The 11,932-nt window shown below is 35.1% G+C and overlaps 2 protein-coding genes across 2 annotated transcripts; both read left to right on the top strand.

Moving 5' to 3' along the window:
• The first annotated feature begins 1,994 nt into the window (after window positions 1-1,994).
• Window positions 1,995-4,873, top strand: LOC147290446 (medium-chain-alcohol O-fatty-acyltransferase-like). The gene is given in 8 exon segments (XM_086238478.1): window positions 1,995-2,171; window positions 2,665-3,261; window positions 3,494-3,560; window positions 3,750-3,859; window positions 4,113-4,245; window positions 4,248-4,321; window positions 4,449-4,586; window positions 4,715-4,873. Coding segments are annotated over 8 exon segments (1,455 nt in total).
• A 979-nt stretch (window positions 4,874-5,852) lies between these two features.
• Window positions 5,853-7,993, top strand: LOC147290447 (uncharacterized). Its single transcript, XM_086238408.1, has 2 exons — window positions 5,853-6,103; window positions 6,661-7,993. The coding sequence occupies exons 1-2, from the start codon at window positions 6,035-6,037 to the stop codon at window positions 7,336-7,338; spliced, it is 747 nt and encodes a 248-aa protein (XP_086094534.1). The 5' UTR covers window positions 5,853-6,034; the 3' UTR covers window positions 7,339-7,993.
• Window positions 7,994-11,932: the final 3,939 nt, after the last annotated feature.

An 11,932-nucleotide genomic window follows, 5' to 3' on the forward strand; every position in this document is an offset into this window, starting at 1 on the left:
TTTGCTTCGCGGAATATGTGCGCAAAAGTAATTATGTGAAAGCAAGATGCCAAAAACGTAATTAATGAGAATTGTTCATCACCCTATTTATATGTGGGCTTAGTTGAGTGGATAACATGAATTAAGAATTTACTTGTTATTTCATACCAAACAGATATTTAAAAGGTTTGTTGACTTTAGATACCAAATTGTAATGTTTTTTCATTTTAACTACCAAAATATTTATATCATTTCACTTTAGGTACTAAATTTCAGTTTAGGTACTAACTTTAAAACATTTGGTTATATTGAGCTGTGACGGTTTAACAGTCATAACTTTTTTATTGATTTATTGTTTTTTCAATATTTGCAAGGTTTAAACTTTAATGTTTAGTCTTTGGTTTATATGATTTCATCCCCCAAACCTAAATCAAAAGTATTAAACCCTTAAAAATTTTGAATTTTTATAAATTTGAAACGGTCACAACTGTGACTGTTTGACAATCACAACTTTGACTGTTCGACAGTCACAAGTGTATAACAAACTGATTTGTGACCTAATCCAAAATGTCTTGCTCTAGGTTAGTACCTAAACTAAAAAAAATTAATGTCTTCTTGCTTTACTGAAAAACTATTAATATTTGGTATTTAATCATAATTTTCTTATATTTAAATTATAAAGATTGTTTCTCAAAATTCATATTTTCAAAATAAATCATAGTTTTTTAGAATATTTTTTGAATTAGATGCCAAATGGGGCGGTAGTTTCCAATTATAAAACATCAAACTTGCAAATTAAATGCATTTTAGGAAAATTCAGGTTTGATTTTTAAATGAGGATGATTTATGATGTGTGATAGACACCGGAAAGTTCCGGCCAAAAAGAGATTCACCTATAGATTTTTCTTTTCGATCTTTTGTGATGTATTTTTGGTCTTTCAAGTACTCTTTCTTCACTTGCTTATAAAATAAAAGAGAGACAATATTTAGTAGACTAACTAGCTATTGGTTTAGTGATATTTTTTCTTATTATATTGAAAGATGTTTTAAGTTCTCATCCACCCTCTCCATAAAAGAAAAAAGAACAAATTAAACTGAAAAAGAAGAAAATTGAAATAAAAGGAAAATTTATCATTCATTGGGGATATTAGAAATCATACATTGCAGCCACCTGGATCATGCTACTGCTTGAAATGTACCACATGGCCATGAGCATGGAGGCTAGCTAGCTTGCCTTGATGAATTTCAAAAGATGGCCACCTCTCACACAAAAATTAAATGAAAGGGCTCGCACGGTTAATGTTCTCTTGTGAAGAATTGATTGTTGATTGTTTTGTCCATGAGGAAAAGACACATACATCGGTCAGCAACTTACCATCATCAATTCATCATCTTCGATCACCTGTCAATATATAGCAATGAATTCATTGCTGAAGCGGTGACTGGTGAGTACGTGATCACTTGATAAGTGTAGTGTGTCTATTTTGAGTTCAACAAAGAATTAAGGAATGACAACTCCTCCACGAGCTCTATTACTACTACGTTAGCTAGATAACCACTAGACCCCATAAGTTTTAAGCTATCAGAGAATTAGGAAAACCTCAAAGTTAGGGAAGCAACTACTTGATACAGGTTAACTTTGATGATCTAATCAATATCTGAATATTTAAAACAGGTAGTTACTAGTTACATGCAAAATGCAGTTGAATTCCTTAAATTAAGGGTGTTTACAAAGAAAAGTCCAGGAGCTATTTATAACAAGCCCATCATAAAAACAAGCTAGCCTAGCTAGCATTCTATCCATAACCAGTTTCATTGTTTCAAGCTTCAAAAACACCACAGCTGGGAAAACACTGAGACATTCATATACAGAATATTGTTAATATTATAGTTTAGGCTAGCAGCTGATGGAGTTTGAGGAGGAAGGTCAGCTTCGATGGAGGAAACCAGCTGCTCCTGCACCTATCAAAACCAAAAGAACAATATCATCAGCAAACAAGGATGAGATTATGAGGATGGAAGAAGATGTAGAGGAAGAGCCATTGAGCCCAGCTGCGCGTTTGTTCCATGAACCAAACTTCAACGTGCATGTCATAGCAATCATGGGAAGCAAGACCAGGATTCAACCACATGTTATTAAGGCCAAGTTTCCCCACACTTTGCTCAGACAACCTCGCTTCTCCAGTTTGCTGGTAACAATATTAATTCATGAAAGTTATTGATCTATTTCCAATGATCATTACATCAATTATCTTTTTATGTTGAAAAACCAAAAAGGGTTGTAGAGCTGCAGTCCTACAATCGGTTTGATCGTGAGTAATGCTAGAAGGATCACATTTAATTTTTCAACCACATTAAAAGATTATATGATGAGTCGGTTGATTTATTAACGATTAATATAATAATTGATGTAATAAGTACATAATAAAATAAAAAATCGATAATAGATTACCACATAAGAAACTTAAACTGAGAAATTTAATGGTTAGATTTAATGTATCTGTTGAAATTAATAATTCTTTGAAGTCAATTCACCTCTTCAATGCATTATCCGTCACTTATTCCTCAATTTAAGTTCCTTAATTAGGTGAGCATTTCTGTATACTTTGATTTTCAATTCTATTTACTAACCCTTTTAATTAACAAGCCCTTAATTTCTTCTTTAATTAATACCACTTTACACAGGTTGTGGATGAAGAAAATGGTGGAGAGATGAAATGGGTCAGAACAGAGGTGGATCTAGAAAAGCACATTGTTGTTCCAAACCTTGACCCCAACCTAGACTCCCCAGACCAATTTGTTGAAGACTATATCTACAACCTCAGCAAAACCAGCATTGACAAGACAAAACCACTTTGGGAGCTCCACCTCCTCAATCTCAAAACCTCTGAGGCAGAGGCTATTGGCATCTTCAGAATCCACCACTCTCTTGGTGATGGCACCTCTCTCATGTCTCTTCTTCTGGCCTGCACTCGCCAAATCTCTGACCCCGAGGCCTTGCCAACGATTCCAGTGAATAAAAAGAGAGATAAGAGCAGCTGGCTGGAATATGTTGATGTTAATAGAGGATTTTGGTGGTGTTTGTTTGGGGTTTGGTGGGTTTTCAAGCTGTTATGGAATACTTTTGTTGATGTCTTCATGTTTATGTTGACTGCATTGTACTTGAAAGATACAGAGACTCCTATTAAAGGTCTGCCAGGGAGTGAGTTCAAACCTCGACGAATTGTTTATCAGAGTGTGAGTTTGGACGACATGAAGCTGATCAAGAATGCAATGAACTTGGTAAGTAAATCTTTCAAAATTTTGGTTATATATGTATAAAGATACGTAAGCACAAATATTAAAATGATCGCATAATGTGACAGTTGATGTGTATTTATTACATCAATTCATAATCAATTATTATTAATAAACACTTTAACAGATTGAGTAAATTAGCATGATAAAAAAATAATCTCTGTAAAATTACTCATAGGAATTTACAACTAATTTACACATGATTTGACTTTTGCAGACCATAAATGATGTAGCTTTGGGAGTCACACAGGCTGGTTTGTCCCGGTATCTTAATAGGAGATATGGTACTGAAACTGAAGTACATCCATTTATGAAATTGCTTTCAACGGGACTTGCAATTATTTTAGGAATTATTTTTGTTCTTCTTTTCATAAATTTCTATGCAGCCTATGAATTCAAGCACTTAATTTATAAAAGTGTTGGGATATGCTTATTATCCACCACCAAATACTCACTGTTTGTATGTGGCCTAGGTGAGAATAATAATATGGGAGGAGGAACTGAGAAGAAAAACAATCTTCCTGAAAAAATTCGACTCAGATCAACTATGCTCATTAACATTAGACCAGCAGCAGGAATTCAGGTTAATATTAATGCTCTGTTACCTTCCAATAATAATTGTAATAATATATTTAATGTCATATACAGCTGCTCTTACAATTGGGAAAAATAATGTAGTCACACACACTGGTTTTGATATGTTATGTTGTTAGTTTGTGAATCAGAATCATTAATTAGATAGAATTATGAATTAATCTAACAATATAACATGTTAGATATATGATTCTCTTCAAAATCATGTTTTGGAACTTCAATTTTATAATTTGTCTGCATAGGCTTTGGCTGATATGATGGAGAAGAACACTGAAGCAAAGTGGGGCAATTGGATTGGTTATGTGCTCCTCCCTTTCACCATTGGACTACGAGATGACCCATTAGACTACATTCGTGAAGCCAAGGCCACAATTGATAGAAAAAGCATTCTCTTGAAGCTATTTACACTTTCTCCATTTCTGAATTAGCTCTCAAGCTTTTTGGCATCAAGGTATATCTACATAATATCAATATTTTTGGTCCATTAGTAGACTATACATTATATGTTTTTGTTAACTAAGTACTACTATTATAAGTTATATAGTTGCTTTAACGTTAATTCCATGCTTTGATTACAGAGGGCGAGTGATCTATCCCATAGAATTATCACCAACACAACAATGTGCTTCTCCAATCTAGTTGGTCCAATTGAGGAAATTGGTTATTATGGCCACCCAATATCTTTCATTGCCGCAAGTACTTATGGTCAACCACATGTAAGTTTTTTTTTTTTTCTTAATTAATTTTGATTTTTCTGATTAATTATGGGTAATATAGTGTTAATCCTTATTTTCCATGCATATAATGTGATGAGAACTAGTACTCATCAATGAATACATCACAGGCATTGGTGATTAACTTGCAAAGTTACGTCAACAAGATGACTGTTGTTCTGTCAGTGGATGAAGACGCCATTCCTGATCCCCACCGATTGTGTGATGATATTGTAGAGTCTCTCAAGCTTATCAAGGAGGCTGTCATAGCAAGAGGTCTTGTCAAGTAAAAACCCCAAAAGGCTTATTTCTCAAAACAATTTTCTCTCTTTATTTATTTCTAAACTTTTAGAAAAAAATAAAGAGAGATTCAAAAATTTATCACAGTCCTGTACGATAATATAAATATACCCCACACTTCAGTGTAGAGGGTCAATGAGAATTGCGAATAACGCTCTCAAAAATAAATAAAACATTAGAAACCAGCACTTTATCTTTAAAGACACTAGGTATGTATGTAGCTTGAAATATCTTGCCATGCATCTTGTACCAAAAAGGTTAAAATGAAATATTTTTGTTTTTCAGGCACCTTTGCCTTTTGCTTAGTTTTGGGCCTACTTGTGTTGGTATGGGCTTTTGTTGTGCTCTCTGTTGTTTACTGTTTATTTTGGGCTCTTGTTTGGGGTTCCCTAGCCCTGGCCCTCTAGATTGGGTATGGTTTGCGTAATGTGCCTCGTGATATACTAATCCAATCTTCAAAATTGAAGTTAAAAAAAAAAAGAGAGACCCATCAAAACTGATCCAACCATTTCCATTCACCCACAAACTCAAAAGTAATAATGTGAAAAGATGGCCCAAACTCAAAAGTTGCTGTTGAATAGTAGCGTTGAGTTTCTTCTTGATAAAACGAAAGAAAGGACTCAAAAGAGATATGGATGAATGATGAATCCACTTACTCAATGAACTAACTTCTTAAACCAAACCAACTAACCAATTCCCAACTGATTTTTAAAAGGAAATAAAATAGAAAAATTGATTTAACTCGTAGTAAAGAAGCTTCAACTATGATTTTCCCTTTTTTAGAAAAATTAGCCGAGTTAGTTCCCTTAACACGGTTTTGAACTTAACACGGGTTTGACTAAGTTCTCATCGTCGTCTTTAACCAGCTCCATTGATACACAACGGTATATGGCGCATGTCCTTTTTTGGTTACCAACTTACCAACAAACCCAAAGAAGGAGAGAAAATAAAAATATATAAACAGTAGAAACACTACCAATGAAACCAGGACTATACACATAACGTTTGTAATTGTTGTCCTGCACAAAGGAGAAAAAAAAAAGTTCTAATTCCTTGTCCTTAACTGTTTGCACCCCAAGTCTTCTTTGATTCTTCTGTTGTCTGTGGTGGGTGTAAAAATTTGGAATTTGGAACAATTTTATAATAAGCATATGGGAAGTTTGAGCATGGAATGGTCTGCAACATCTGCTACAAACGCTTACTTTGATACCCTCAAATTGGTACATTTTTATTGCCTCTTCCTTTTTTGGTTTCTGTTTTTTTTTTTAACTTCTTTCTTTTTTGTTTTCCTCAATTTGGGTTTAGAATATAACCCAGGATTATTGGTTCAAGTGGTCATTTGGATTTGTTTCATTTTCATATATATAGTTCTTGTTAATGGTTCAATTGTGTGACAGAACAACATCCTTTTCATTTCTTAAGTTTCTATTTTTGTTCTCGTTAATCTTTATGCCTTTGGAGATCATTATAGAAATGAGATAAAAAACCCAGAAGGCTTTGTCATATAGTTTAGCGGTAATGTTCTATTTCCAATTATGTAACTTGTAATTGTCAATAAGGACTATGCAACAAGAATCTATCTAGTTAATGATTCAGATTCACAATCTGATAACGTTGAACATAGCATGCCATATAATTTCAAAGAGAACATTTTTATATATCTAGCTTTACAATTTGAAATCCTTTTGCTGTGTGATTTGAATCTTAATCAAGAATGTAGGACAAAGTTTATACATGGATTATGTTAATTTCTAACTCCAATTTCACACTTACGCAGTGTGGTGACCGAAGAAGACAATGTGACTCATGGAAAACCCAAGAGCCAGGGAGCAATGAATTTGTGTCAGCCTTGGCAGCAGGCATGAAAGCCAAACTCATAGTGGAGGTGACATCAAGTGTTTCCCCATCAACAATAGCCTTAGCAGCTGCTGCAAAGCACACTGGAGGCAGATTTGTTTGCATTCTTCCAGAGCCAGTTCTTGCTGAATCAAAGAAAGTAATCAAAGACAAAGGCCTAAAAGACTTGGTAGAGTTCAAGACTGGTGACCCCTTTGAGCTCTTGTCAAATTACGAGAACATCGACTTCTCTCTGGTTGATTGCAAGAATGATGAGTACACAAGGTTGCTGAAGGTGCTGGATGTTAATCCTAGAAAATCAGTGGTTGTGGCTAATAACTTGGTTGGTGAGAGAAAAGGGTTGGGAGGACAGGTGAGGAGAGTGAAGGAGGAGAGGGTTGCTGTGAGGTCTATGAAGCATCCCATAGGGAAAGGTATGGAGGTCACTGTAATTGGGAAGGACAATGAGATTGGAGAGAGAGATTGGAGAGGAGGGGTTCTTTCAGCTGGAGCAGAAAAAATGAGTGGTTTCAGGAAAAGGACTGCTGGTAAGAGTAAATGGCTTGTCAAGGTTGATGAGAAGAGTGGTGAGGAACATATCTTTAGGGTGCCTGGGTAAATCACTTTCAAGCTTTCTGTTGGTGTCAATATTGCCCGAGTACTGTTTGGGGTTATGGATCACATTGTGGACCGCATCTCTAATAGAGTTTGAATTCATCTATACAAGTGGATCTCGTCTCTATTAGAGATGTGGTACACAATTGTGGTACAATTAGTCTTACTCGTATTGGTACTGTGAACTCATCATGTAAGGGGAAGAAATGGTCAGGATCTCCAAAGTGAATAATCTAAGTAGTTCCTCCACATTGCTGCATATACAGTGGGCCTGCAGTCTTATTATAATTACTGAATGGCTGTGGACCTGTGGTTTTATCTGATTACCATGGAAAATCAGCACAGAACTCCTGCATATGATGTCATTGAAGGCCACCAATAATAGGCAGAGTGAGGAATCAGGAGGCCTAACATTGATTGAGTAGCTGAATCTGCAACCATATATCATATTTCATGCCCTCAATCTGCAGGTTCTAGCAAGCAATATGGACCTTGTCTGACTATGGAAAATGTTATTTTTTTAATTTCATCATGTAGCAAGAGAGAGTCCGAGAACTAGTGTGTTGTTGAATATGTTATTTGTGTGAAGTCTCTAACTCTATGTATTACTTAAAAGCTCATCAATAATCATTGTACATATGTTATTGACAAAAAAAAACTGTAATAAATGTTTATATATAGGACTAATCTGGCTACTACATTTCAACTACTTTATAATTTCATTTATGTTAGCTTTAAATAAATCGAAACTGTGCATGTAAAGATAATCTGTTTATTTTACATATATAATCTGACAAGTGTAAGACTATAAACAATTAATGCATGAAATTGACAAAGGAACTTCCCTGTCCCGGTGAAGGCTTTTTGATTAACCAGAAATACAAGGTCCTTGATAGCCTTCATCTTCAAGGCTTGGGGGCTTATGACCTTCTGGATGAAGGAATAGACATAGATATGCAGGGAATTCCCAGATAACATCTCCATGAATTGGAAGTAAACCTCGGTGTAACTCTATAATGTAATTCCTTCTGTTTTTTTCTTTCTTTCTTTTTTATTTAATTTATGCTTGTTGGATTAATTGTAATATGTACTTTTTGACAAACACATGGAAATCATGAAAGCTGGCTTCAGGCGCAGGGAGACCATTTAGATTGAAGTGTTTAAGAGAGAAATTTTTGCTAGGTTTGGGATACCAGAAAGCGAAAGCGAGCCTGAAGATGGTGACACAAGTGACACTAAATGATTATGAGAGTTCCAGTTTGTAAATAAGAGATAGTGCATGTCAATGGCTGCTACATGTGAAAGGCCAAGAAGATTAAGAATTTCTTATGCTTTACAAACATTAACAGCTGGTTAACATTGTCTATCAGTCAGTAATGCATAAAAAAGGGTGCTAGCTCCGGATCTTGGAGAAACTATCATTATCATCTTCTTTTCCTCTATTTGCAAATTTTATTACATATTTGAAGTCACATAAATAAACAACCTCCGGAAATCTGAGATGGGATAAGTAAGGATTGAGAGGTTGTTGATCATTTATATATGTTGTTGATGACAGGCATGATGACTTTGCATTGTCCATGTTTGTGTGGCTGAGAAAAAAACTTGAATGGGTAGCTTTTGTTTTGATAAAGTTGATTAAAACTTGATCCGTAATTATTCATATCCAGAGTTGATAATTATACGTTTCTGGTGTTTATTGGTGTATGGCAGTCTTTCATTGAGTGATCTCCCTTTCCTTTTAAGAAAGGGGGGGGCTCACACCACCCTAATCTACTAAGTTGACCACCCCACTTAAATTTTTACCCCTTTGTGCCCATTTTGCCCCTGCATTAAAAAAAAAAATCATTTCTCCAATTTTGGCCGGCCACCTCTCCCCGCCGCCGCAGAGCTTCACGACGTCGATTAGCCGCGCACGGTGGTCGGATGAACAAGGGAAGACCACCGTTGGACTCGCCGTGACCTGGGGAACAAAACCCAAGTGGTCCGGCGTCTCAACTTCGCCGGAAAAGGAAGATCGCCGACGAAGGGCCGATCGGGTCACGACGTCGATTAGCCGCGCACGGTGGTCGGATGAACAAGGGAAGACCACCGTTGGACTCGCCGTGACCTGGGGAACAAAACCCAAGTGGTCCGGCGTCTCAACTCTGCCGGAAAAGGAAGATCGCCGGCGAGGGGTCGTCGGGTCTTCGCCTGGGTGGGTGGGTCTTCACCTGGGTGGGTGGGTCTTCGCCTGGGAGGGGTGGGGTCGACCGGCGAAGGGGAGAGGTGGGGTCGCGCCGGCGGTGGGGAGGGGGTGGGGTTGCGCCAGCGGCGGGGAGGGGTGGCCGGCCAAAGTGGAGATGGTTTTTTTTTTTTTTTAATGCAGGGGCAAAATGGGCACAAAGGGGCAAAAATTTAAGTGGGGTGGTCAACTTAGTGGATTAGGGTGGTGTGCATAGCCCCCCCTTTAAGAAATGTACATCATGTGAACAGTCATCGCCCGGGGCAGAAAGGTATTGCCCTCATTACACAAAACTAAGGTGATTATTTTGGATTGAAGGCCCAAATGGCTATCAGTGAAAAAGATGCACTAAGGGCTACCCTGCTGCTGTAATCATCAAGTACCCAGCCATTCAATTACAATAAGAGCAAGTCCATGGACTTCGAAAATATAACCAAAAATCGATCGAATACATTACATGCTATATTACTTTTCTTCAAATGTAGTAACCTAAACGCTCTCATGCTCTATCACATAACTACACTTCATTCTCTCCCAATGCAAACACTCTTGCATTTTACTACCATTTAGCTCCAAACTATCCTACTACACCTCCATTCCCTTATTATCTATTTGTGTTCTCACAATTGTCTCTCTTTAATATTTCAATAGTTTTACAACAAATTAGACATATTTATAAATTTTAAATATAGTCATAGAGGTTTAATTAGACATTAGTTTACTCAATTAATCACACACAATACATATTTCTAATCTTATACATATGATTTACAGTTTATAATGTCGAACCAACGTCAAAATTCTAAGTTAAGAAAAACTATTCTTTCACTTTTCAAGATTCTAAGTCAACATCAAAACTCGATAGCCTCCAAGTTTTTTTTTTTTTTTTTGTCCCAAATAGTCTTTAAGTTTAGCCCACCTCATTTTCAATTCCTGAGTTCGTCCTTGCATGCACATATTTAGAATTGTTTTAAAATTGGTTCACTGTATTTAGAAATAACACAGTTGATTTTATCCAACGACATGCCGTATTTGTGGGCCCATTTCATCGTACTTCATACCTCAAATAAAAAAAGAGCATATAAATACACCTAATATTCTAATAATAATTTTTTAACATGCTTAATAAATAAACTCCAAATACCAACTAGTTAGTGGTCGGACTTCTCTCGGCAACATTAGAGAAGTCCTAAGTTTGACTCCCCTTTTTCCAAATTTTTTTTATTTTTTTGAACTCCTCCCACAAATAATAAAATAAAATAAAATAAAATAAAAAAAACTAATTGTATATATATATATAGATAAATACACAAAATTACTATGAATACACATATGTTTTGGGGAGTGTAGTATCACTCAAATAATGTGTCATATTATTCATGCTAATTATATGAAGATTTAATATATATATATATATGTAAGAGAGGCGATTTTCGCACTCCTTTTTTTTCCGTTTGCACTCCATCTCTTTTTTTAATGTATTTTGTATATTTTTATTATATATTTTTCCAAATTTACCCTTTATGGCTGTTGAATTTTTATTTTAATTATCTTTCAGTAATAATTATTTTTTTCTAAATTCTCTCATACTTATTAAAAAAATAAAAATAAGTAATTTTATATCCCCCTCATCATATCTTCTTCATATTGCATCTCTTTGCCTTCTATGCCATTTTTTTTCTTTTGTGAACCAGTCTTGTACGTGCTTTCAATCATCATTCTATACTTTATTAGGAAAATATTTAGCCTGTCATTTTTTTTTTTTCATTTTCTTCATGAGGGTCATGATTTATATATCTTCTTCTTTGATGGTGGGTTTTGTGTTATGAAATTAATTGTGGTTTTCAATTAGCCCACTCCCTCATTTTTGGGTCTTTTGACACTGCCAAGAAAAATGTTCTCATGCCAAGCAACCACTACTTATTTGTAGCATATTTGATTTTAAAAAAAATGAATGTCACATGACAGCTTAATAAGAAAAAAGTGATGTATTATATCATAAAGACGGACAGAAGTGTAGAGAATTACATAAGTCTTTCTTCCTTTTTAAAAGAGAGTTATAGAAATAGATATATTATTATGACAGTTTTAAATAATTAAATATGTATGATTTAATGTTGCATAGGTGACATTCTATAATTAAAAGGCAAAGGGTATATGTGAAAAATAAATAATACAAATATATACAAATATTTAAAAAAATAAGAAGGAGTGCAAATGAAGAAAAGAAGAGTGCGAAAATCACCTCCCTATTTGTAATATATACAGCTTGACAAATTCATATTAGTTTTTTTAATACTGAATATATATATATCTTTCATTATTTTTAGATACTATTGAGATTATATGGGAAATATATTGAGATATTGGTGAG

Source organism: Dryas octopetala, chromosome 3 (genome assembly GCF_963921425.1).
Source record: "Dryas octopetala chromosome 3, drDryOcto1.1, whole genome shotgun sequence".
In the NCBI taxonomy this organism is placed as follows: Eukaryota; Viridiplantae; Streptophyta; class Magnoliopsida; order Rosales; family Rosaceae; genus Dryas; species Dryas octopetala.

Bases quoted from the DNA above. Each gene is read 5' to 3' on its own strand.
- LOC147290447 (XM_086238408.1), top strand. From the start codon at position 6,035: ATGGGAAGTTTGAGCATGGAATGGTCTGCAACATCTGCTACAAACGCT. The intron at 6,104-6,660 runs GTACATTTTTAT...ACACTTACGCAG, and splicing joins ACTTTGATACCCTCAAATTG to TGTGGTGACCGAAGAAGACA.